Source organism: Pseudopipra pipra, chromosome 28 (assembly GCF_036250125.1).
Source record: "Pseudopipra pipra isolate bDixPip1 chromosome 28, bDixPip1.hap1, whole genome shotgun sequence".
Lineage (NCBI taxonomy): Eukaryota > Metazoa > Chordata > Aves > Passeriformes > Pipridae > Pseudopipra > Pseudopipra pipra.
In genome coordinates this window covers 4,577,389-4,604,950 of record NC_087576.1, presented here as the reverse complement: position 1 = coordinate 4,604,950, position 27,562 = coordinate 4,577,389, and the positions used below count along the sequence as shown (strand labels likewise).

Here is a 27,562-nt window from a genome sequence, read left to right as displayed (position 1 = left end):
GGATACATCCATGAGCCTCCTGAAGAATGTTTCCAAGGGCAGTGTCCTCCTCAAAGCTCAGTCCAAGCAGTCCCAGCTGAATCCAAGGGCTGGAGAGAGCATTTAAATCCACACTGGATTCCCCAGAGGAGAGGCTGCCTTGCCCAAAGGAGCACAGGGGAACAACCCCAGCTTCCTTCTGGGCCACTGGAATGCCACAGCCTTTAGGACATTCCCTCAGCAGCAGTGCCTTGCCCCAGCATGGGCCAGGTCTGTGCAGGCTCTGGGCTGTCCCTGGGCACCTCCTGCCAGCACAGAGCTCACCTGGGTGTCCCTGCAGGGCTGTGCTCTCTCTGCTTTAGGGAACAGTGCAGCCTCACTGCCCTCCCTGGGGAAGGAGGGATTCCTTCCCCCCAGGGAGCTTCCAAATGAAAGAAAAACATTACTTTAAAAGGTGCAGATATTGCAAAACCACTTTTGGAGGAATAAATCAGGAACTCCCTGCTGCTTTCGCCAGGGGTAGAATAAATTCCTGCACAGGGCTGGTGTGGGGCTGCGTTTGGGATTTGTGCTGAATACAGGGTTCATCACAAGGGAGGTCTCACTATTGCTGAGCACAGTCAAGGCTTTTCCTGCTGCTCACAGCATCCAACCAGGAAGTGCACTGGAGCTGGGAGGGGACACAGCCAGGACAGCTGAGCCCCACTGATATTCCAGACCCTATGGAATTGTGCTCGGCATGTAAGGCTGGTGGAAGAAGGAAAGAGGGACCCTTGGAGTGATGGCATTGTCTTCCCAAGTAACCATTGCCTGTGATGGAGCTCCACTCTCCTGGAGGTGGCTGAACACCTGCCTGCCCTTGGGAAGCCGGGAATGAATTCCTTGCTTTGCTTTGCTTGTGTGTGTGGCTTTTGCTTGCCCTATTAAATTTATTAAAATTATTCAACCCACAGATTTCCTTGCTTTTACTCTTCTGATTCTCTCCCTATCCCACTGAGGGGGAGTGAGTGAGAGGCTGCCTGGGGCTGAATTGCCAGCTGGGGTGAGACCATGACACTGTCCCAGACAAGCAAAGCCAAGAGACAAATTCATCAAGCCCTTGCAGCCAGCTGAGCTCTATCAGCCTGGAGATGTTGGCATCTCATCCCCAGCTCAGCACACAAACAGCTCGCTGTCTCCAAGCCTTAAGAGCTCTCATTCCAGCCATTCCCCTGCTCTGTTGGAGTAGCTGCCAGTGGTCACACAGACCAGGCCAAATAACACCCTAAATTACACTCAGGACAGCCCCGTCTTAGTTTAAGTGGGGAATACGTAAGTTAGTGGGGAGCAGGATTAAACTTCTGTCTGCAGCCCCTGATTTACACAGTGTTCCCCCTTTTGCCTCTGGTACAAACTCAGGCCCTGTTAGCAGCTCCAGGGGGAGCCAGGCAGTGACCCTGGGTCTGGGGGGTGCAGGGAGCAAAACCTCTCAATGACAAATCGTCCTGGCCCGGCTCAGAGGGCCCAACCTTCACACGCAGCACCCGCCCGGCCTGGCCAGAGGCTGCATCTGCATTCCAGGACTTAGTGAGGCAAATGCTTTGCCCAACCACAACAGCTCCTGTGTCTGGCCCGTTCCTGACAGATAAATGGAGATCAGTGCATCGTTCCAACCAGCAGGAGCCCTTTGTGTCCCAGAGCTGCTCCCGGCACAGGGCCCTGCCCGCCCAGCCCTGAGGGGACACAGCCCCCGGGGCTCTACCCCCTCAAAGGACATGGTGCCTCCTCTGCCCTGCACCACCTGGGCATCTGTGAGGGGCTGCAGCCCCGAACCCCCGTGGGGACAAGATTAACTGGGGCAGGTTTGCTTTATCACCTCAAAGCAGTGGGGGCAATACCCTGGTGTCTCTGTTTTCCTCTCCTGACAGACAGAACAGATACATCCTCTGGTACTTCACCTTCCTGAGAGCACCTGGCATTGCCCAGCCAGGTTTCCTGTTAGGCTTCAGAGCCACCAAAACCAGCAGCAAAGCCAAGATGGTAAAAACCACACAACAAAAGCACAGCTCCTGAGGAACTCACACAGGAGTGGGAGGTGGAGCCGCATTAACCAGGACAAAAAAGTGCCCTCTACTAACCCAGGCCTATCTTTTTCCCTCTCTTCTCCTCTTCTCCGACTGCACTCTGGGAACTGAGCAGTCCCATGCAGTTCCTGTCAGTGCCTTTTACCATCTCCAGAAGATGACAACTCCACCTTTGACTAAAGGCCACCCCTGCACGAGGTCAGGGAGTCACCCTTTGCTCTGAGGCAGCATTTGGGGTTTCAGTTGTTGACTGGGTAAATTCCAGACTAAGACTCATCACAAGGGACTTAGAAGAGCCTCCCACGTGTAATCAACTCTTGCCTCTAAAACCTCATATTGAAAAAGCCTGAGGAAATAAAACAAAATAAAATCCCCAAGGCCTCCCATGGCCTGTTCCATCCCTCAGGCTTGAAAAGAACTGGGCCAACTGAGAAGAATTTTGATTATTTTTTTAAGTGCAGGTTGTGCTCCACCTGAGGCAGCTGAGACCACCTTGATGTGGCTGCAAATCTTCCCAAAATGTACTTTAAAATTAAAATGCTGAAAGATCTCTCCAAAAAAGCATCTTTACAGGTCTCTTCCACATCTTTTTTTTTTTTCTTAGTTAAATGAGAAGCCAATTACTTTTTTACAGTAGGAACTGTAGTGAGGTAACAGGAAAGCCTGGAGACTCACTTTAAAAAAACAAAATTTAAGCACTTCTAGCAGTTTTACATTGGGAATCTAAACCAGCAATTCCTTGAGTCCCACAGAGAAGGAGGTACAAAGCACATACAGTCATGCCTGTTCTCTGATACTGGAAAGCACAAGCAGTTAACAAAAGGCAGAATACAACAGAACCAACAACCCTTGCACTGTTTTTTGGGCTGCAAACCTTGCAGCCTGACACTTTTCAGGAACCACAAACCCCTGCAGCCCAGGCAGGGAGATCCTGGGTCTGGAAGCACAGGCAGCCCCTCTGAGGCTGTTTTACCTGTTCATTTGGCTCCTTTAAACAAAACAAAAAATCCAAACCCCAACCAGTGCCCAGAGAGGTCCAGTGTGATGCTGACAGGTGTGACCAGTGTAACTCGATGCTGGAGAGCGAGAGGAAGTTCAGTGTCTCTCAGATCAAGAAGCAGATTCAGTCAGTCATTCCATGTCTCTGCCTTCCTGACCTTCCCACATTTCCCCCCCTTGAAATGCTGTAGCAGATTTCACACCTCAAGGGGAAAAATTGCAATTAATCTCCTCAGTTTGGCCCTGTGGGGTGAGTTTACCCTGCAGAGGTGTGTGCACAGGCACACACGGGGCCACACAGACACTTCCTGCCACACACTCAGACTGAACCTGAAGGAGCACAGTCTGCAAAAAGCACTTTTAACTGGCACCCTCACAAAAATGATGGCACTGTGCAAGGCAGAACATCCCAGTATCCCATTCTCTGCGGGTGCACTCAGTGTCAGGAAGCACAGGGAGCACAGGAGTGGGTGGTGCTCCTCCCTCCTGTCACTCCCAGCAGTCAGGTTACACTGTGATGAGCTTCCTGAAAAGGCAAAGGCCTTCTGATCCCCTATTTCTTTCCAAAAGGTGACCTGTCGAAGATGAAAAGTGTTTTTTCTTCTAGACTTTTTACTGCTCAATAAAACTGACATTTATTTTGCTGATCATTCCAAGGAGTTTTTAGATATTAACTGAAGGGCAGGAGCTATGCTGGTATAAAATAGCTTTGCCCTATTAACCCATGAGAAACTGTCCAAATTTCCCTACCATAAAAACTTACACTAAAATTTTTGCCAGCTAGGGTGATAAAAATGCTTATTAGACAGTTCAGTGTCTAGGCTCTCTCTGTCCTGATCTTCAAGTACCTACATCCACAACTTAGGAGTCAAAGTCCAGCTGACTCTTCTGACTGTTCATTTTTGGTCTTTCCTTGCCAGGAATGCAGCTGTTTGCTTCAGTTGTGCTCTTAGTTGAATTTTCTTCCCTGATTATCCCCAGAGAGTCCTTGGAAAGGGGGAGCTGCTAGAACATGCCAGCTATTGCTATAGGGAAAATGGGATATTTGCAGATTATTTACATGTTGCACAGGAAGGTTTTGTTGTGGAGTTGCCTAAGAAAATAAGTGGCGAAGCTTTCCAGGCCATTGAGACCCTTGCTTTGTTCCTTCTGCCATTAAGCAGCAATTCTGGGGAGCAATGATGGCTTTGGGGGTTGAGGCATTTGCAGCACAGCAAGTGTGGCACTGCCACTTCCATCACTGCCATCTGGGAAGCTTTTTGGAGACAACACTCCAGACCTCTTTCCAAATCCGATCATTTCTGAAATACAGCACAAACCCAAAGCACTGATTCCTGGTTTGCACACAGGGAAGAAAACCTGGTAACCCTGTGTGCTACCATCCCTTCATTCCCCACATCTCCAACTCTCACTTCAGCTGCAGATCTTCAAACAGATCCAACTTCCAGGTCTGAAATCAATTAAACAAGTCATTTGGTGACATTTTGTCGAGGGGCATTTTCAGGTCTGGAGCCCTCGTAACCCTAATTAAAGAGAGCATTGCAGTCTCAGCAAACAGCTTCATATTTAAAAATAATTTGAAACATCAAACACTACTACAAAGACAAAACATGTGTTTACCCAGGAGAAACTTCCTCGATTAGTGAAGGCTGTGATATAATTTTCGAAGCAGCCACTGAATTTAGGTTTGGATGCAGGATCTGGGTTGGAATTTTGGCTGCTCAGCTGCACTGCAAATGCAGCTTCACAGTCTGGAGGCACCAGAGTGCCTGTGCAGGGCAGTGCCAGGGAGCACAGGCACTTGCAAAGGTTTCCTTACAGCTATTAAACAATAGAAGAGAAGGAGATATTTCATCCCCTATCATCTACACATGATAATTCCATCTCTGGAAGAAAACATATGAGGAAGGAATCATTTTTCTCTGAGAATTCTTTCCCAGGTCTTGCCTCATATGAATAAAACACAGGAAAACATTCCTTGAATTTGCTGACAATGTGCAGATACATTTTTGCCAGTGAGCAGTGAACTAGAACTAAAAATTAACTACTCAAATAAACTGCCTTCTTTTAAGGCATAAGGAAATCTTTGTCACTTTTGGAATACAACCCCTCCTGTAAGCTCTGAAAACTGTCTCCCTGTACAATCTTGTCCTTGTTGAACAAGGATCAAGTTCGAGTGACACAAAAGACTTTTCTCAGCTGTTGGCTCAGCCTTTGTGGACACAGAACACTTCTGGTGCCCCCATGTTACACAACTTGGCCTTGCCCTTGTTCTGCTCAGGAACACAGCAGGCCTTTACTGGGCAGGGACAAAAGCAGGCTGGGCACAGACTTCTAAGTCTTTCTGGCAAGACTACTCTGGCTTCCCAAAAACTGGTTTGTCAGTTCACAGGAGAAGTAAAGCACTGCTTCACCAATGGCCTGTGCCATGATAGGCCTTCCCACAGACGGATAAAGCTGAAGCAGAAAGGATTGCTCTGAGCTCCAAGTGAATTCCTCCTCTACCTCCTCCAGCACGAGACATTCCATGCCCTGCTCCCAACAGCCATGACTCAGTAGAAGCAGCATCTCCAGCAACACTGTGAGTTGGAAATGGTTTCATCATCCTCATTCCAGCAGAGCCTGAGTGCAGCAATTCCCCACTGGCAAGGAAGGATGCAGCCACAAGTCAGCTACTTCAGGGGAGAATCCACCACATTTTTGGCCACCACACTGGTGGTTTCCAGACAAAGGGTCTGATCCCAACTGCCACACTTCTTCCACAATGAGCAGCACCATTGCTGCAGAGGAAACACAGCAGCAGAGCTGCTGCTTGTTCCCTGGGCAGTGGACAAGCAGGCACAGACCCCTCCAGGGCTCTGCCAGTCCCACAGCAGAGGAGTCGTTTGAGGCATTTACCGAAGGCTCAAGAGCTTTGCCACGTTGTGGCTCAGAGGATATACAAAATGTCATATTACCAAGCACCCAAACTCACCTGAAAGGGGAAAACAGGTCCTTCCCAACCAGGCTGACCCAACTGGGCAGCCCTACACCTGCTGGAACAAACACCTGCAGTTGAGTTCCACCCCCCCGGAATCATCTCAGGCCCTTGGGTCCAGACTTACACAGTGTGTGCTGGAGATGATGACGGAGCTGGAGATGAAGCTCAACCCATCGTTCATACTGACTTGAAGAGCTGCTTCCCTGGAAAGGAACCACAAGAACCAAGTCAGGCCAGCTGGTCCCCAACCCTCTGCTTGACACCATCCAGTGCAACCCGGGCTGAAGAGCCTTTTGTACAGGTTAATTCCCACTGGTGGTGCACTTGCCCCTGTGCTCCAGTGCATAATTAATGCCAATTAACACAATGAGCACGAGATAACGTCAGCATTAGATCTATACAAGAGCAGCAGAACATAACAAAGTGACCCACACTCATCTTTCCACAGGCAAAGTAAATATTTGAGTGGCAAAAACATACATGCCAACTTCGCGCAGCACAGGTGCTGGGCACAGCAGGTAGGTGTCTTCCACCACAAAGGGCTTCTCATCTGGAAAAGAGAAATACTGGGATTTATTACCTGATCAGTAATCCGGCCCTGAAAGAGCAGGTTAAATAAAGGTTTTCCTCACTCTTGGTACATAAACGAGGTCAAACACTGTGGTGGTTGAAGAGCCGTGTCACTTATCTGAGCCACAACACAGCTGAAGGTACAGAGCTTTTTGGAAGGTCAGGGGCCAGGATCACAGCCACTCTGTACAGGAGCCCATGGGGAGTTGCAGCAGGTTACATATAATTGCAAATATCAAAGCAAAGAAAATCGTGTACTATGGGAAAATTTGCACTTTTAGGCAGATGCATCTGAACTAAATTAAACCTGTCAGCCCGAATTATACTGTGGGTTTAAATGTGGAGTGAGAAAAATTATCAACAGGCAATTGCCTGGGAAACAGGAACATTAACTAATATTCTTCTTCTGTAGACTTAAGTCAGACAGATGGTGATCCCAAGGTAATCAGATAGATGGGGATCCCAAGGAACTTCCCAGCCCATTTGCCAGCTGATTAGAGATGGGGCAGATTGACAGAAAACCAGGCAGACAGGCTGGGTGGTGGTTGTTTTTTGGACTGGAAACCAAAACATTCCACAGGAAGGATTGATTTGCTGGATCAGCATTTCCAGAAGCATGTCCCTGCATCAGAAATCTTTCTACCAGCTGTACCCATGACCACCTCAAGGGCCTTCACAGGAATGCTTATAGACCTGAAATGAGCTGTTGCCAAATACTACCAGCTTCCTAACATTTTCCAGTTAAACATTTTATTCTGTTTGAAATCCCCTCTCAGACTTGCAGGTTTCAAACCTCACCTTCAGTGTTATCTCTGTACCCTGAGGATGGATGGGATGTTCATTCTACAGGGCCACCGTGGAACAGGAGCACAATTCACCACCCTCTTGCTGAGCTATTTGACATCACAAACACAAACCCTGGCTCTCAGACCATCTAAAGTCTCTTCACAACTGCATCTTGCACTGAATTAATTCCCAGGGTGCTCAGAACACACAGGGGAGCAAGGTCAGTGCCCAGTGCCCCACTGGCAGCACCAAGAAAGGAAAGGAGCAAGGATGAAAGTTTAATCAAGACATTTAGCCATGGAATGAAGAGCTGAACTGTTCTGGCCAACTGGTCTTTTGCTTTTGAGGAAACTTGTGCAAGTTACGACTCCATTTCAGGTGCCAGTGGAAAGAGGAAAAGCCATGAGGAGACACAAGCCAAAGAGAACATGGCAAACTTCTCCAAAGCACTTTCTGCATCAGCTGTGAGCCTTGTTCCTCCTTCCCTTGGCTGCCGAGGTGAGTTTGTCCACATAGATGGTGTCTAATGCTGACCAGGGCACCAGCAGCAGAGCACTACTGACCCTGGCCCTGACCCCAGTGTCAGCTCAGGGGGTTCCCACACAATCAGGGTCATGCAGCCCAATTTACTGCAGTGAATGAGGCACAAAGAAGTACTGACTGCAACAGTCTGCCCCCTCATGCAGAAGCAGGACTCACCAAGCCAAGCATTCCTTCCCAGACATTCCTAGAAGAGGTTCCCACCAAATACAGAGTTTTAGAAAGCAGAAGTATTGCTCTGGTAACTCCTGTCACACATTAGAATCCCTATTTCATACTGGTGTATTTTTTGGCTTTGGTAGCAATATAAAAGGAGATTTTCTCAGGCAGGTTAGGAACTGTTTATTTTTTACACTCCATTAAAAAAAGAAAAAAAATGGTAATGAAAAGTTGTAACCTTCCCTGACGTTCTCCAGTTTCCAGCAAATCCCATGCCTACACATACACACTTGAATTTCTGGGTTACCCACAGCAGTTGTTTTGTCAGGGACTCTTTGACCCAGGCCAACAGCTGAACATGAAACATTTTGGGCAGACACATGGTTTCCACAGCCTGGCTTTGGTTCTGCCCCATGGCTCAGAGCTCCTGGGATCCCTCTAGATCCCTGCTCCAGCTCTTGGCCTGGAAAGTGCCAGATTAGTGCTGTCTTCCCACAGCCTCAGTGCAAGAACGTGCAGGAACATTTCCAGTATGCTGAACATCAGGAGCAGCTGATCTTAGCACAGGGTATTCCTTTGCCAGCCCCACACTCCAGGAGATGCTTCCTATCACAGGGCATGGCAGGCAGAACACAGGCATTCAAAGGGTGCAGAGCAGTAATCCCACCCCCCCTACACACTTTGCATCTCCTCCAGCCCAGCTCTGGGCTTGTGGGGACCTTGCAGCACATGCAGGCCCTGGGTTTGCAGTGGAGTTACCAAGCCAAGGCAGCAGCATTTCCCACTCCAGGCAGATGTGCAGTGGTGGCTCATCTGGCCCCACAGTGCTGTTCTCACCCTGATTTATGAAGATATCATTAACTCCCATAAATTTATGACATTGTCTCAGCGCACACATGCCAAGAAAATGAAGACCAATGTCTTGTTTTCTCCTTTGCTAACTCTGGCAGCCAAGGCCAAAGACATCCCTGTGCCAGCATTCACTAGAACAAAAGCTGCTTCATCTTGCAAGGCCTTTTACTTAGATCTCATTAGGTTTTTGTTTCTCTTTCTCTCCCTTCCCACCCCCAACTTGCATCAGTCCATGCCTCTCTAGAAAGTTTATCAGCCCCGCAGTCCCACGAGGGAGCTCAAGGCTGGCCAGGCTGGCTACAGGGAGAGATTAGTTTGTTTGGAGAATGTTTGTGTTCCACCGCAAAAATGAGGGACTATTTTCCTTTGCTCTAAACAAAAGAAGATCCATTTGGTTTGCATAACTCTGGCCATCTGACTCCTTCCTGGAAAACTCACGTAGGGAAACCAAACAAAACAACACTTCTCGTCTGCCCTCGCGTCGGATCTGCGGGATGCGTTTGGGAGAAGGACGCGGTTCGTGTCTGCTACGGAACAAACTCGCTGCATCCCAGAGCAGTGAGAGATGGGGCTGAGTGCTCCCAAACTCCAGAGCTCGTGCCAGAATGTGGATTTTGTGGTTTGGCCTGCTCTCCGCTGACAGTGCTGGTGGCAGGGCTGTGGAAGGGAGGGCGGAGCGCTCGACTCCGTGTCGCTGAGTTTCCTGCCCAGGACGTCATTTGGGTTCTTGGCTTGGGGCTGCTCAGGGAATGGTGCAGGAATCACTCTGCCTCCTCTGACAGTTTTATGGAAGGGATGCCCAGGCCCTGCTCACCTCTCAGACACTGCAGGCAGAGCTTGGACATCTTCAGGAAACACTGCAATGCTGCACTTCTGAGAAGGGCTGCCCTCAGTAATGGCACAACCTGCTCCCTACCTGCGGCCCTCTAATCCCTCCTCCAGGCAAAATAAAGTTCTCACTGTATAAAACAGGACATGACAAACCCACAGACAACTCAAACCAGCCAGTCCTGAGGCCTGAGCCATTCAAAATGAAGGGTGTGCACAAATGAAGGGTCAAACCTCTCATAAACCACATCCATTTGCTGTGAATGCCCTTTCAACAAGATGCCTGATACTGCACAGATCCCTGTAGTTCCCTACCCAGCACTCCTACACCTTTAACAACTATCTGTAGCCTGTAAAATCTATTATTCCCAGCAACAGTGAATAGTTTCTTATGCCATTAGCAGGGTGTAACCTTTTGGCAAGCCAGGACTTGGAATACTTCCCAACCATAATGATAAAAGCCTCAATATAGGCATGATGCTCTAATACAGAAGAGAAACCTCAATGAAAGAGAGGTACAAAAACCCAAAAGGTGACCAAACAGAGAGTAGCATTTTCTTTTAGCCATAAAACCAAATTAACAGCCTTCTCCTTAGTTAGTGGTTCACCCAAGACCCAACCAGTGCCCTGAAATCTGGCTGCAAGGACCCTCCCAGAGGGGTTTAGGAAAGCCCAGCATTTCCAAACTGCCACTGCAGTCTTGCAAGCGCTGACTGCTGGACTCGCAGCATCAGCAATATTTTAGTCCAGAAGAGGCTGCAAAAGCTATTTGCCAAATTTCCCCTATATCACAGACTAACAATTTCCTTCTGCTGTCCCTGTATTTAGGATTTGCATTCAACTAAAGCACATCTCAGAAGATGCTTTGCCCCAGTTTCCTGTTTCTGCAGGAGAGGAGACTTATCTGTGAGACCAGTCCAGCTCAGGTGGGGTGGGACACTGGCTGCTCTCCTGCAGACTCCCTGGGGAACTCCTGTGCTAGGAAGGCTGTTCTCTGTACCCCATCCCAGGTGAGCTGACAGCCTCGAGTCACCCTGAGCACTTCCATTGTCCCTTTGTCCCCTCAGATGAGCCAAAATACCTCCCTAATTCTCTCCCCTGCTTACAGTCTCTTTTCCTCTTGGCTGAGTCCTCCTCTCATGCCACTCTCTGTGACAACTCTGCAAGTAAAGTTTGTATTTCAAACCCATTTTGTGGGGAGCTGGGAATGCAGGAAGACACTGGAACACTCTCTGAGCTGGAGAAACTGCCTACAAGAGAGGCCCATAAATAAGAAATGTTTTGTTAATGCTGTAATGAAAACCACATTGAGATCAGGCTGTAATTGCTCTGCTTTGTGTAGGGATACATGAGCTCTGAATGCCAAAGCCATTGAGAGCAGAGTTAGGGGATGGAGAACAGACAGATAAGCACAGAACAGTGATATCACATCCAGAACAGTCTCGAGATGGAGAGAAGGGATTTGGAAGGACTCACTTTTCCTCTGATGGGTTCACGTGCTGAGCAAACAACTGTTGGATGAGCAGTCACAGCCTTGAGGCTGCAAACAGACCCTGGCACAGCACCCAGCCTTCATCTGCTCCTGCTCACAGCTGGCAGCTCAGGAGCAGCACGTGCTGCCCCACAGCAGGTCCCTCCCTGGCCTTCCTGCAGCAGCTCCAAGCCCAGAGCTGCCCCATGAGCAGCTGGTGCCACAGTAAGAGACCCCCCTGGTCCCCCAGCAGCACACAGGGTCACTGGGTGAGCCTGGCAAAGCCCTCACACTGCACAGGGATTCTCCTCCTCTCTCAGCCCAAGTGTCCTGATGCCCTGGGCTTGTTCCTCCACACTCAGCCTGGGCAGCTGCAGGGAATTCTGCTGGAGGCAAAGGCACAGGAATCCTGGTTAAAGGTTCTGACACTGCAGTTTGTTGGAGGCTGGGAGAGCATTGAGGGAAGTGTGACCATTCCTTCTGGTTTTGTATTCTTTGCCAAACAATGACTTGGGCCACCCCTCAAACCAGGATGCCAAGCTGCCCTTGGTGCATGTTCTCACTCAGGAAACATTAAAGGCATATGTTGTGTCCCTCACAAAGGTCACACTCCCCAAAACACCTAGTGGAGTTTGTACACAGTGATGGACATTCTCTGGTACCACAGTGGAAAGAGAAAAGCTACTGCTAGAAAATAAAAAGGAAAGGTTCAGAGGAGGGTTAAAGTGACATGATCAAGTGGGGAAATCAGGGATTAGAAAGTTGAACAGCAAAGCAAAATATTCCTGTGCTAAGAGTGATCAGGCTGCAAGAAAGTAAAGAAGATATCACAAAAAAGAAAGATGGGGAAAATGGAGCAATCTGAAAGGCTTTAAAAACAGAAAACAACTTTTAGAAGACATTTGTTGGGCAGTTCGGAGATACATTTCCCCACACACCTCACTCTTTGTTGATACCTGGCACAGTCCTGCTCCCAGTGTCTGAAAAAAGAAAAATCAGGCCAATTTGTGCAAAGGCTGGGGCTTGGCCAAGCATCCAGAGCATCCACTAGAATGCAGCACCTCTGCTGTGGTGCCTGCTGGTTCTTCACCAACCTTTCATCTCTCTATTCAGTTTTAAATTGCCCAGGACAGAGCTCACCTCCCTGCCCAGAACTGTCTTGGCTGGATCCTGCACAATCTGGGCAGACACAGACATTTTAGCACCACAGAGCAGTCATAAGTCACTACACTGGATAATCACTTTTAACTCTGTGCAGGCTGAAACCAATTCTCCCAGGTCCTGCTGCTGGCAGGAACACCCTGCTGCTGAACATGCATCTGATTACAGTTCTGCTCAGCCAAATATTCCTCATGGCTTCTACAGATGTTCTTTTTTTTATCCCATAGCTATGAACATTATGAGTCGCTGCTCTCTTCACCTGCCACTTTTCTCTGCCAACAATCCCAATAAAACCCCATTAGCTCATGCCTTTAACCTCAGCACGTCCTAGCTGTGCTCACTACATCTCATCTGGGATAATTTAAGGTTTCAGGAACTGCTGGCTTAGTGTTATCTGTAAAAATACCTCCCTCCCTGATACCATCGGAGGCTGAGAGGCTTCAAGCAAACAAAGACAGCTGAGCTATCCAAGCTCCATGAGCTGTCCATACAGTCCTCACTCAGTTGACTCTCGTGGTGGGCTGTTTGCAGTTGGATGTCCCAAGGAGCAGCGGGTTGGGACTGCACGTTTTGGGACTTATCTCACAGAGCAACTTAAACCCAACAGAGCTGGGCCAGTCCCACCTGGAGAGACCTGGGTCTGGGACCACTGATGAGCAACTACTGAGTTCCCTCAGTCAGGGGGTGGGTGGAACTCAGAACTTGGGTTTGTGGCCATGTCACTGCCCCAAACAATCCGGGGCTGTGCAGGACACACGGAGAGGTCTTGGTGCAGTGCCAAGGACAGTGAGCTCACTTTTCACCTCTGGAGCAATTCAGGACACCAGGAATGCATCAGGGCACAGGGCAGGAAACATATCTGCCCTTTATCCTCATTTTCCACAGTTATTTTGTGGACACAGGAAGGCAGCTTCAAATAAAAAAACTCAGGGGCTGCATTAAGATAAGCTGATCTTTCCTGACAACTCCTGTGAAATGAAGATGAGAGATACCACAAAAAACTCATCCAGACAAGCAGTCAGCACAGAGAGAGTGAGGAAGGAGTCTCCCCCCTCTCCTCCCCCCCAGCTCACAGTGCTGGGGGGTGAGGGAACCCTCACTCACAGTTCCTCCCATTGGCAGCGCTGGATGTGTCTGTGAGTCCACAGACAGGGCACTGAACAGTGGAAAGCTGATGGATGACATTCCCAGTGAAGGCTTTAGGATGTTTAAAGGAATGAATGCCTGGCTCCAGAGCCCTCCAGCTTCTGCTCTTCCCATGCTCAACACTCACCATATCTGACTCAAGCAAACGTGACCCACAGCCAGTCAAACTTTCTGCTTGGTGGCACAAGGGTGGGCAAGTCCAGAACCTGCCTACTAAGAGGAGTAAATGCAACAGCACAAAAGCCTTTCAGGACCAGCTACAAGCACTCACTGTCCTCCACCTGCCCTGAATGCTCCTTGGTATCCCAAACAGGGCAAGCAGCCTTGGCCAACTTCTCCTGCTCCAAGCAGCAAAGCACACTGATGCTCAGAGCACGAGCATGTGCAGCACTGAGCCATTAGACTTCCAGATGTGAGAAACTAATTAACACATTATGCTGGAAAGGGTCAGGACTGCCTCCAGAACGATCAGCTTCTGCACACATTCCATGCTAGGGAAGCTGAGTTCTGCTGTCACTGGTGCTGCCAGCTCTGGCTCCAGGCACACCAGGTGAGAGCAGAGGGGTCCTTAGTTCTGCCAGCTCAGTGCTCCCCCTGCACTTCACCAAGAGACACTTGGGGGCTAATTTGCTTCTCTTGCTTCAGTTCTTCTGCTGGGGCAACTGTAGAGGGAACATTTTTCTGAGCTTCCACAGCAGCCCAGCAATGCCTGAGCCACTGCTCCAACACAGTCCCAACAACCGTGTGCAGCTGAGCTGCAGGACCAGGCCCTCTGAGTGCCACAAAACACAGGTAAGGAGAGAAACACCCCTGATCTCCCTGCACACAGCCCAGCAAGACACATATTGATGCTCTTTACAGACAAGATTCTTGTCTTCTATATTTTCATCCCCCTCGAGCTTCACATGCTTGCTGTCACAGCACAGGAATTGCCACCAGCGATTTTCCTCTTAAAAAAACAATCCCTTCTGCATTCTGCAAATTAAAAGCTGAGTCCCATAATTACTGCTTTCACAATCAAGATCCCAAATGTCCTGCCAGTGCAGAGTAGGAGAATAAAAGAAAAGAGAGCAGCTCACTGAGAGTGACGGTGTCGTTGATCCTGAAGCTGCAGAGCACTCGGTCGACATTGCGGGCGTGTCGGAATCCATTCCCTCTCACCACCACCTGGAAGGACTCTGCAGGAGAACAGGCATTGGACTTCATACAGAGCAAGGCAAGGAAAGGTCATTTAGACAAGGCACATCTCCAAAGTTTTCACTTCCTATCTCTTGAGCTCACAGCTGAACAACTTTTAAGTTTGAAAATGGTTAAAAATTGAACTTCCACTCTCTCCCTACCCAATTCCAGGTTGAATTTTTAGAAACAGGAAACAATTCACTACAGAGGCATTTTAACAGACTTGCAGTGAAAACAGGAAGCTTTGGGGACATTGAGCTTTGCCCTCCCCAGGTGGCCTGTGCTACGGAGAAGGTTTAAATGGCAGAAAATTTTGGGTGAAGAAAGGCAGAAGTATCTTTCCATGGAAAGGAAAAAAATCTTCTAGTGCCAGATAATTTGGAGAAGTTTAAGTGTTACTTTCCCAAAATCGTGTCAGTTGCCCTGAGTTTTGTCATGTCCTGCCCTACTGCTGTGCAACCACCACGAGGCCTTGACTGGACTCATTTCCATACGATGACAGGGGATTTTATCAACAGAACAAGGTTTCAATCTCTGGACAAAGTCTGATCTCAGAGTCTGTGGGCATTTCCCCAAGTCTTCCTCTTTGCTGTTTTCCCAGACCAACTCCACAGGGTCTCCAGAGGCTGTGGGTGCCAGCAGGGAGCACCAAGGACAGTCACAAACACCTGAGCCCTGAGCTGAGCGGTGCCTTTCGGAGCAGGCAGGGCTGAGCAATGAGATCACATCCTCACCAGCCTTTGAGACCACTCTCTACCATCCCTTGATATTCCAATTACTTCAGCCTAGGACTGGGAAAGGTTTATGGACTTCCTGCAGCCTCCAGCATGAAGAATGCCTTGCAAGGAAAGCACCACTTCAGACTCTCAGCTTTTGACTCGGGGCCACAGTCCCAGAGCAGTCCTGGCAGCAGATCCAGGGACTCGGCTCTGCTGCTCCCCAGGGCGAGGAAACAGCCCCCACAATTCCTGTGACTATCTGGGAGAGTCACTCAGCTAATCCCCACTCAAGTTTGGCTGGGGAATGTGATTTGAACACAGAATGTTTCACTGCCCAAGACAAGGCAGGAGTAACCTCAAGACAAGGCAGGAGTGACCTCAGTGCTCCAGGGACACCACCCTGGTTTAGAGTCCCCAGGAGCACCAAGGGACTGAGGTTTTGCAGGTTCAGATTTCTCCCCTTTGCATTTTACAGTCCTCATCTCCTTTCATCTCCCCCAAGGACCCGTGCACTGTACTTGTCAGAAAAAGCAGCTTTGCTCTGGAATCTGGGCTCTCTTCCAGGTCCCGCTCGTTTACAGCCAAGTTGCAAATCATCCCAGCACATCCAGCCAGGGAAGCTGCTCACAGGCCCATTGTGTGTTGTCTGAGAGCATTTGGGAAGAATAGGGAGGGGGGACAAGAGCTCTGTTCTGGAGTGTGGGGGCTGGTGAATCCTTAAGAGAAATCACAGAAGTCTCAACTGCTGGGGAATGAGAGTTCAAGTACAGTCAAAGACCTGTATCAGTGATGTCAGCTGGGCCATGGAGACCCTGGCTCTGCTTGAGGCTGAAATGAACTGTACAGTTCACCCTGCAAAGCCAAATCATCCAGAAACTGCCGTTCCAGAATGATGAAATTAATTCCTGCAGTTTCTGGGACTGGTCAGCAGCACAAGAGTGGCCTCAGGTAACACAGAGCCCACATGTTTCCTCCTTGCAAAAGAAAAAAAAAGAGGAAAAAACTGCCACCACTCTCCAAGGATGTGCACAGAAACACAAAAACACGAGGTGTCACAGCTACATCTGCAAACATTTATTTTAAAGACACTAATGCACATAATTTTCATAGTCAATGGCACTTTCATTACTCTCAGAGCCCTAAAAGATTAAACTCCCTGCAGTCTGAGAGCAATGGACTATTTGCCCAAACTTGGAAACCGGGCCTTTGAATTGAGGATCTAAATAACTACAGGCATTTTTCAAGGATAACATTGCTCCTCTTGTGAAGTACTGGCCAATTTCTGATGTGAAGAGTTTATATTAAACCTCTCTGCATTTCCTCTCAGCTGACTCTGCTGGGTACAGCTGTGCCCACCCTGCCTTCCCTAAGGCACAAGGAATGGGAGTGATGAATCAACTGACAAAGCATTAAAGATGGTTATAAATGATGATTATAAGTCATCTTCTGGCTCATGACATTACATAAGCAGCAATGTTTATCACTTGAATAAGTATGTAAATATATCTTTAAAACAATCTCCAAGAGTGTAAAGTGGATGTGAATGTTCCTGCAATTTCATTTCCCTTCCCAAGCATTTGTGGAACATCACTGCACGCTGAGGCTGTCACAGCAATCATCCACCATGCCAAGGTAGACAGGGCCTGCCTTGGAGCCTATTTTAACATAGAAACTATTTAATTGAACAGCCAAAATGATGCTTAAGTACCATAATTCATGGCAATTATGCCATCCTGGCTTCAAAAATCAAAGCTATGTGGCCCATATGGAACATAAACCTGATGCCAGGTACTTATTGGGCATTTAGCCTGGTGTGCATCTGCTGGGAAAATGTGGCTACTTCTGGATGTTCAGGTGTGCAGGCAGTTCCTCCAGGAACAGGAGATGCAGGATCATTAAAGCAGCTGCTTTGGAAGTGAAGACAAATAAGTAACAACTGTGTTACTTACTGGGACTGTCAATGTATGGTAAAGAAAGATGCAGAACTTGTCAGGGACTTGTCCTTCTCCACAAACCTCAGCTGGGCTCCCAACCTCTCTACTCAGGGAGTGCTACACACTCAACAAACAGCTGGGATGCACCTCATAAAATGTGAAGAATTCGCAGAAGCAGATGGCAGAGGTCAAAATGATTCTCTGGCTTGCTTTGGAAAGGCCGAGTCCTGCTGAATGAAGAGGCACTTGCAGGGCTTTAGAGCCACAGTCAGGTCAGAGCAAGGACAAAGAGAGGACAGGATGAACACACGAGCAGCAGACTGATGGTTACACTCTAGTCCTCAGTCACTGTATCGCCCCTAAATGCCTGAGAAATGTTCCAAGACTATTGGAAGCCTTCAGATCCAACTGTGCCCATCTGATGTTCTTCATAGTTTCTGAAGCACTTCCCTCACCAATCCTCCAAGATGATGAATTTTGCAAAACTCTGAACCCAATCAAAGGCTTATTGCCTGATTTGGTTTGTAATTATGCAGCATAACTACCTCAAGTCTGGCACAGTCCGAGTAAGACAGACTGCTTTGACAGAAGAACATTTAGGGGAAAGTATGGAGTTCAGGTCTTTTCTGTAAGAAAATCCCACTTGACATAATTTGGTAGAAGTGGGACCTGTGCAAACTATTCTAAGGTGAAAAAGAAATGCAACAACAACAAAAAAAAAAAGGCAAAAGATTTAGCCCCAGGTAATCAGTGACTTGTGCACTTTCCAGCAATTAGAGATGGACTGAAAGTTGTATTTTAGGCAACATGAATGACTGTGGCCTCAGTTGTACTTACCCCCTGCACAAATACTGGAAGGCTCTGCTGCCAGGATTTCTATGCAGGATTTCTTCAAAATCTAAAAGACAGACAAAATGTCATGAAGTACCTCAGGCTGGTTGCTCCAGAAACCCAGCTCTGAAAGTGTGAGTGCTCTCATTCTCACATTAACGCTTAACTCAAGGGTGCACTTGGCATTCATGGCACGATCTCAGCTTTTCACCTAAACCAGCCAACCAGGTGACATTGCTCCTCTTGAGCTGTTAGAAGGTGATGGATGCCAAGCTCTCCACCATCCCAGTGCAATCTTGCCTTAGTCCCCAGTGCCAGTTATTCTGCACCCACCACGGGTCCCTCCGAAGGGTTATGGAGGCACCGTCATCGCCTTCCCTTCACGTCACACCTCCCTCTCCAAAGTTATTCTGGAGCCCAACACTCCCAACAAAACAGCACAAGTGTAGGCTAAGCTGTTTAGCTCTGCATTACAACATCCCACAGAGCCACTTCTCAGGTCTCAGCCACAGGGGTTACGACTTCTTTCGCTTTTAACCTGATTTATGAGAGCACACCTGGGGGTGTCCTCAAAGCTGCTTGTGACTTCAAATCAAATGCACAGCCAGTTGTTGTTTACTTCACCCAAACTCAAACGAAGCAGCATGTCTTTGGCAGGGCTGTCTGCCTCTAACCACTGTACAGTGATTTACACTTTGGGCCAGGCTTGGCCAAGCGCTCCAGGGCAGGAGGAGCCGGCTGAGCTGGACACTGGTTATTCCCACACGGTGCTGAAACTGCCCCAGCTGTTATTTGAGGTCTTTGCCCTGCTCTGAAAACCAAGTCCAACTCTTCAGTGCCCAGCAAAGCCGTGCCAGTGCCCGTGACCCCCGAGAGAGCAGGACCAAGAACTGCGGGGGTTCAGCTGAGCAGCCCCTGACTGAGGCAACACCGATCAAAATTCAGGTCGGCTCCAAGAGGCAAGGAAATGTCAGCCAAGCATCATGACTCAAATCCAACATGAAAACTATTTTCCCAACTTTAAACTGAAACATCTGTAAGGAAAGAACAGCAACCAATACAATAAATTCTGTAAGAAAAAGATAACATTTTTTTTCCTCCACAATCACGGCTCGCTGCCTCAAATACCTGATTGCAAAAGGTACCCAGAGAGCCAGCATTTATTTTTTAGAAGTTTTAAGGAGAAGATTGAATTACTCAGAAGCAGGGCTGGTAGAGACTGAGAGCACCAAGGGACTGAAGGAGGCAGGACTGTCTGAGCTGGTGGCAGGTGAGGAGAGGGAAGCTTTGCAGGAACAAGGTTATACAGGAACTGTCAAGTGGAAAAGCAGAGAAAGTCAACACTTGAGAACAGAGCTGAGAAGCAGTAGAAGAATCTGAAAGATAGAATAAGGAGAAACATGAAGAATGTAAAATACAATCAATACTTTTCTTTTTTTTAATAAAATCAAACCTCACAGGATTAAGTTTGAGATTCAGGACTTCTACTCAGCAAACATTTTGTAAACATTCCTGCTGTTGCCCAGCTTGGATGGGGGTGGAATAGCAGGTGTCTCAATTAGATGATGCAGATCTCCCAGTCCAGTCCAATCCTTTTACACAACCATAAAAAACTGGCCTTAATGGCTTTTTACAGTGCCAACTGCAATATTTATTTTGATTTAGATTAAGTTTCCAATGCTCCAAGCACCCACCCTAACTTAAAGTGAAAATCAGGCAGCAATAACTATTGCAAAAGAATTCCTTTATGTCTCTTCCTCGTTAAAAATACATTCAAAAAAGACTTCAGTGCCTTCACCGTAGAAGATTTCATCAGGTCTCTTATTTCCTGAGGGGTGCACAGCCCTGGGGGCTGGAGGTGCAGCTCATCCCCCGTGTGGTCTGGGGCCCCAGGGAAGCAAACCTCATGGAAGAGTGGTGATGGAATCTCCCAGGTCCATAAACCACCCCGAGAGCAGACTGGGAGAACTGACTCTACATCCCCACTTTCACAGGAACAACCAGCACAGCTCTGGGGGACATGGGGAGTCCCTGCAGGGCTCAGGCAGCTCTGCCCTGGCACCCACCCAGGGAAGTGTTTGGAGCAGCGCTCACTCCTGGTGAGGACACATCCCGTTGTCTCCTGCAGCACAGCTCAGGGACCCAGCTCAGACTCCCAGATCAGGCTCCTCCTTTGCTCCATGGGGCTCCAGTGATGCTCCAGGCTCCGAGACAGGCTCCTGTCCATATTTACTGACACGCCAGAGGAAGAACGCAGCACATCCCTGTGGGAGCCTGGGTTTGTGTGCCCCAGGGAGCTCTGCCAGGGCAGAACTGATTTTAGCACTACCTGTGACTAACTGACCTTTCTGCCAGGGGAGGCATCAAGGGCCAGGGGAGGCCCAGCAGGTCACCTGGACCCCAGAAACAGAGGGAAGACGGGGAATGAGATTCTGCAGCTTTGCCTTGGTGTTCTGCTCCACAAACACAGACAGATTATTTCACCACAGCAGTTTCTTATACAGTTTTTTCACCAAATTTGGGAATTCTCATTAGCAAACAGGATGCTGAAGTGTAATAGAAGGTTACTGCCTAATTATCATTAGTGGGAATGACCTGCACTCTAAGGCCAGGTACTCATTAGCAGGCTCTGTTCAATTACTGAATACCAAAGTCTGTTGCCAATTATAAAACAGCCATTTATTTATGAAGTGTTTCCTGTCCAATAATATCTACATGAGCTAAGTAAAATAAATACATTTAAGTCCTTTTTAAAGATGCATTTGGGGGAAGAAAGAAGTAGAAAGCATGACTATATACCATTAAAACTAATGAGAAGCACTGTGCAGTGGAGACTGGGAGTTCACATCCTCTCCCTGGGATGGGTAAGCCAAGAGGCTTCAGTTGTTAACTTGCTCTTTGGCCTGTGCAGAAAGTCTGGCTGTGACAGAAGACAGATTCAGAGTATCTTGCAAAGGAATTAACTTTTTCTCATCTCTCTCCCCCATTCAGGGGGTCTCAGCCCTCTCCCTGCACCAGGGAATCTACAGTTTATCCCTCTGCCAGTGAAGTTTGAGCAGCCAGCTCAGATTGGGCACATCAAACCATCACCACACCTCTCACCCTTTGCCTATTAGATGCTCACACTGAGTTGTCACCAAAGTTCCCCCCCCTGCACATATCCAGCACTGCAGTTTGTCCCAGGAAACATTGGTGTAACACCAGGATTCAGGGACAGTGTATTGCCAGCTCTGATTTCCTGGGGTGAAGGAGCACATTGACCTGTCACATCAGTTCTGAACTGCCACAGCAATTCCAAGAGCTGAGACAAGTCCTGAAAAATACCAAGGGTAGGTGGTATATCCTCTGCAAGAGGGTTCTAAGGGAGCACACAGGGAATTAAGCTTAAAGGGATGAATCATTTGTACAATTTATACAGACAGGGGACAGTCCCACAAAGTGGTTCATACTTCTTCCTTTCTAATCCATCACAACTGGTCCATGAGAACTGCAGCTCACTCAGGCTCCTTGCTAAGGGACCCAGGATTCCATCTCTGAGGTAAGTTCCAGGCTGCTGCCATGGTTTAACACATTCCAAGGATCAGGGAGTTTTTCTGACTGCTCCTCAGTCAGCTTCTGTTACAGGCTCAAAGCAAAGCCATGACAGGATCCCATCCTGACTTTCATGTTGCTTCATGCTCATTGCCTCCAGGACTCCTACCAGACACACACTGAGCAGTCACTGAAGTTGAGTTTCAGGTTTTCCTTCAAAGATTTGCTCCATTTGCTTTAAATTGACAGGTTATGATTTGCACAAATTTTTCACAGCAAAGGAAAATTTAGTAAATTACTTCAGCTCATTCCCTGAGACCCCCAGCCTGCAGCAATCAGTCAGTCTGCTTCTCCACCAGCTTGTTCTCTCCTGACAAACTCAAAATCCCCATTACACAGGGAGAAGCTGAAGTTTTAGCAGTGGCTTTTTCACAATGAGGAAGACAAAGCAATTGGTTTGCTTAATAAGAAAGTCAGATTGGAACTCACAGGAGAGAAAGGACCAAACCCCACAGTGCACTGAACACCTTCAGCTCCCATTTTAAGGATCATGTTTTTAAGCACAGCTTCAGTGTGGGACTGGATTTTCACCTCAGTTAAGCACAGTCTCCAGGGGGGAGCCATAACTTGGTGGTGCCTGGAGGAGACAGGACCACACTGAGCACATCTCCCTGCAGCTGCTCCCTCCAAATTCCCTGGCTCCCACAAAAAAGGAAGGGCAGGTGCATGGAAACATCTGCAGCCCCACCACCCTGAACATCTTTGCTCAGCAGATTGAGAGGCCCAGCTGAGGCCAGTCTTGAGCTCCACCACTCCCAGCTCCCACCCTCTGCCTCATCCCAGGGGGACTTCAAATTCCCAGAATCACAGAATATTCTGAGTGGGAAGGGAGCCCACAAGGATCATCAAGTCCAGCTCTAAGTGAATGGCCCGTGCAGGGGTTGAGCCCACAGCCCTGGAGTAATTAGCACCAGGTATTAGCACCAGGCTCTGACCAGCTGAGCTGCACATGCAGAGGGTTGGGAAAGCCCTGCTCCTGAGGACAGGGGAGGAGGGAACAGTCCTGGCAGTCACACCAAAGCCCTGCAGTGTAAAACCAGCCCAGGTCTTCACATCTCTAGAGTTAATTCAAGCACTAATCCCCACATTTGATCTTTGCCCCCTTGTGATAACCAGCAGGTTGTAGCCTAATCAACCCCCTCTACAGTGGCTGAGCATCCTTGCTGTGCCAACTCTTACACAGGAACTGAAAGAAGCTTCCAAATCCCAGGGCCCTTTCCCGTGACCACAAATGCTTTGTTTGCTCCAACACAGGGATGCTTTTGGCAAGGACAAGAAAAGGAGTGAAGGACCTTATTTTCCAGCTAGAACAGGAATTTACAGATTGTTTATGTTATTCTACAGTTTGATTAACGTCCTCCCTGTCATTCCTTTCACACACAAACCCACTTCCCTTCTCCCCATTCTACTCCACTCAAATCCAAGTGATCAGGTCATGGATTCATTACTGTACAATTGCACTTCCCTGTGACCCTCCTTCCCAGGGCTGGGAAATCTTGCACCAGTCAGCTCAGCTGAGGCAGTTCTTGATTGGGTTCCTGAAGGCTGTTCCGTATAACTGGGAAGGGAGTCAGAACTGCTGCTGGAATTCATTAAAAACATCTGCAAAGGGAATGCAGAGCTGGGGAGCAAAGTGGTTCTTCTTGTTTTGTTGCTTTCTGAAGTGACATGCAACACCTGACTGTCCGAGAGAGCTGGGGCAATAGAGCCACGCTCAGACAGTGCCAGGAAAACCAATAAGCAAGAGATTGTATTCCATCTCCATGTGAGAGCACCAGGGAGAACTGAGCCTGGGCTGAGGAAATGGTTTTGGTTGGTATGACACTGTCAAAATAGTGTGTAACCACTGTAAACAGAGAAATGTGAGACCCCCCCGGTGAACACCCCTCCCCAGCTCCACATCGGACCTTTAGCTGGGTTTTATCAGCTCTTCCAAAATGAAGAACACACGTGTCCTTAAACGGATTTCCCATCCTTTGTAGCCATGGGAAGCACCCTAATTAGCCCAGCCACTCAAAATGGGCCACCCAGTTCCCACAGGGAATGCCAGGAATTGGGAATAGGGAAACCTCTATCTGGGGAGGAGAAGACCAGCCCATCTGCCAGGAGGCTGAATGCAGAAAGCAGAGGCTTGGGGATTTTGGCCTACAGAGCAGGATCCCTTCCCCCATTCCAGCAGGGAGCAGTGCAGCACATTCCCCAGAATGGGATAGATGGAGATCCGAGAGTGCCCTGACCCCTGGCACAGGATGAGCTCCAGCACAGCCCTGCTGTCCCTGCCTGGGGCAGCCACGTCACACACTGTTACCCTCTGCCTCTTCCTTCACTCAGTTCCTTCCCACCAAGGAGGGAGACAGACAAAGGTCATCTTTGGGCTCAAAGTTGATAAACTTGACCTCGAAGTAGCGATTTTAGTACAAACAAAGGTCAGTTCTTTGGACCAAATGATTAAGTGATTTTTCAAGCAGGTCCTTGTGAACACAGGAAAACCAAACTGCAAACACATGATTAAAAGTACTTACAGAGTCTATGATCCCCTGAAGGGCTTCAAACCCATCGTTCACTGGGAAGACATGATCTTTGCTGTCGGCAATCCGAGCCAGCTGACAGAGCAGGGAAAGGAAATAAAACAGAAATGCAAAGAATGACATAAATTAGCCAGTAGGCAGCAAATTAAGACTTCTCCAGACTCATCCAATTGCAGATAAAAACCTCAAATGCTCAAGTACTCTGTGTGCATTGCCACTGTATTATGGTTTATTAAGCAGTGAAAAGTTAATCTCTTTAGCCTGATTGATTTTAGAAAGGATCAGAAAAGGGCTTTTAACTTTGAAAGCAAGACTTCACGTGGCTTTCAGTGGTGCCCAGAGCCTTTAGTGCAAAAGCTGTCTCCTACATGATTGTAAACCACCCCACTCAGTAACTCCCCAGCCAAAAGAGGCCACAGCATCAACACAGGCAGCAAAACTCTTGGACACATTTAAACCAGGGAAGTGACCAAAATGATTCAGTATTTTCACATGTAGAGAAGGCTAATAAAAATGTGTTCTGCCAAAGGTTGGACTTGATCTTGGAGGACTTTTGCAACCTTCAAGATGCTGTGATTTTATGAAATTACACCCCAGCTGGAGATACAGCCCTGACTCACCTTCCCTGTCAGGGCAGAGGTTTGACTATTGGTCCTACACTCAAACATTAAAGAGCCAAAAAGAAGAAAGCAGGGACCTCTCAGGAGATATTTTCCAAGTGGAGGTTAAAAGGTATCAGGGGAGCATCCAGAAACCTCCACGACAAGGAAGAGGGACCTTCATGAGGTGGTGGCAAGGTAAGGGGAACCAGGACAACACCTGCAAAGAGCTTCATGCAGGTCCAGCTGCCAGTGGCAGACTAAGGGTTAAGCCCAAAATCTCAGCCCAACTCAGCAGTAATGAGCTCTCCATGCATCTGCTGGAGCAGACTCAAGTTTTACTGCTGCAAGGCCAACCTTTGTTCCAGTAATTCTCTCCCCTGGCAGAGGTAACCCAGCCCAGAAGGCCTCTCTGGATTTTCCTGTAGCACTGCAAGCTGGAGGCAGCAGAGCAGCCACACATTCCTCCCTAAACCCCACGGGCCCCACCTTTCCAGCTCCTGTCACTCACAACTCCCACTTCCCCAGCTGCCAACCTCCTGGTTTGCATCCAGAGAAATACTCCAGGCAACTTTCCCCTGCCTGCTCCAAGAAGGGCAGCAAAGCAGCTCATTCCTTGTTGGCTGAGCTGCAGGAGCCTCTGTAAACCAGGATGTTTACAGTTTCCTCAACTCACTCCCCATGGTCCTCCTCCTGGTCCATTCTGGGACTTCAGACACAGTCATCTAATTCCAATTAATTTCTTCAGCATTCAAATGCCTTCAAGTAGCAGCTGTCTGGGGCCTGTTGCTTTAGATCTGGTCTCTTCGGCATCTATTCCCTCTTTGCTTTTTCTATGACTTACTCTGGGTTGCACCAATCTCTGGGTTTGGTTTGAAGGAGACTGTTCTAAACCAAGTTTGGTTTGACTCCTTTTTTGAAAGATGAAAACCTGGAAAAAGTCTTTCAGCCTCCACTTTGGGGCTGTGCAAGTCTTTCACTCATGTCAGAAAAATGTCAGCTGTTAGTGTGTGAAATATAATTCATGGGCATACCAACATTCATATGACAAATTTAGAAGTCAGACTATCAAAGGGGAAACCAGCGTGAACTATTACTGTCACTAATGAAGGCGTTTACTTTTGACAGCACAGTTTTCCCCTGAAGAGAAACCTGGATTGAAACTGAGCAGTTCTATGGCAATATTTGTGTGGGGAAAAGATGTCCCACAGCCTGCTCCTCAGGCCAGACAATGTGCTCCTCTTCAGGTGTCTTTTCCTCTGCTTTTCTGCACCGTTACCAAGAGTATCTGGGCAGGCAGAGGGGCAGCAATCCACAGCTGGAGACTTGGACAAGGACTTAAACCCAACACCAGACCCACCACTTCAGGTGGGCACTTCAGATCGTCGAACAGTCGACAGAAGGAGAGGAAAAACACTTGGGAACCTTGAGAAGGGGATTCAGGAGTGTGTGCCCGTGTTCAACCTGCACCTCTGCCAAGCACCTCAGACAAAAAAGGAGCCTTCTTTACCTGGGTCTCGTTGAAGTCCTTCACACCCACACAATACACTGTTGCTCCCAGGTCACGCGACCGATTCGCCTGGAACGAGGAAAGGCAGGATGACACCGGTGCAAATGGGATGGGATGCAGGTTTCTGAAAGGTCTTAATCATAAATTTAGTCTTCCTCTGCCTAATGAGCAGGGAGGGTTTGTCAAAGGAGAGTTTTAAAAGCTAAATTCGGGTTTTATCTGTTTCTAGAGTAGCTACTGTTTAGTAAAGCAAATCCCAAGGTATTTGGTAGTTTTTTTAAACCTAGTTAGTTCACCTCTTGAGTGACTTCAGCTTCCCAAAAGATGTCAGACAGACTGAATCAATTTTCTTTGCATCATTTAGGGCACATCTCAGTACAAGAGTAACCTAAAATGCTTTGGTGTTTTCTGTTTCAGATGTGTGCCTGGACTTATGTATAGGTGAGAGACATTTCATTCCATCTGCTACAAAACTGTATCACTCCCACTGCTTACACAGCATCCTAAACTAAAGGGGGGACATGCACAGGTTTGATTTTTCCAGGCTATTTCATTGAAGATGAAGTTGCATTTACTATTCAAAAGGCAAATGCTCTGAATGCATAAGTACAATTTAAGTCATTAGAACGAGAACACCTGACCTGACCAAAACCCCTTCCCAGAACAGATGGCAGCAAGTCAGACTGTATCAGAAGACTGTAGCAATTCAAGTTGTTCCACAGCAAAGTGCTTCAGCAGAAAAGCCTCATTCCAGTTTCACACTGGGAAGCTTCAGCCCAAACAACTGCAGCAGCTCCCAGAGTAGGAGCTGAGTTCAGGATCTCCTCCTGCCAGCTCTTAACTGCTCCTCCCCAAACCAAAACAAATGGAACACTTCTGACCTTTCAACTTGTTCATTCACCTCTAAAAACAAACTTGCTTTTCTTGTGGGTATTTTATTTCAGAAGGGAAGAAAAGGAGATGAAGAGCAAGGAGGGGAACTGCAGATCCAGGACATTTGTTTGTGCTGTAGCAGTATTGGTTTTACTCTACAAAGCCTTTCCTCTTGTTGTTGTTGGATTTAAAGCTGCACTTTGGACAGACTGAGAGGAAAAAATCTGTCCATAACAAATTCATGCAAAAATACCATCTTCCAAG

General features: G+C 48.1%; 1 protein-coding gene across 1 annotated transcript in view; it reads right to left on the bottom strand.

Moving 5' to 3' along the window:
- ANTXR1 (ANTXR cell adhesion molecule 1) overlaps positions 1–27,562 on the bottom strand; it is a 106,236-nt gene that overhangs the window by 62,055 nt on the left and 16,619 nt on the right. Inside the window, exons 7-12 of the mRNA XM_064637742.1 lie at positions 26,426–26,494; positions 24,311–24,391; positions 18,204–18,264; positions 14,614–14,712; positions 6,502–6,571; positions 6,146–6,224 (exon numbers count right to left, since the gene is read on the bottom strand). Coding sequence (XP_064493812.1) covers positions 6,146–6,224; positions 6,502–6,571; positions 14,614–14,712; positions 18,204–18,264; positions 24,311–24,391; positions 26,426–26,494 — 459 coding nt within the window. The remainder of the gene's footprint in view (positions 1–6,145; positions 6,225–6,501; positions 6,572–14,613; positions 14,713–18,203; positions 18,265–24,310; positions 24,392–26,425; positions 26,495–27,562) is intronic.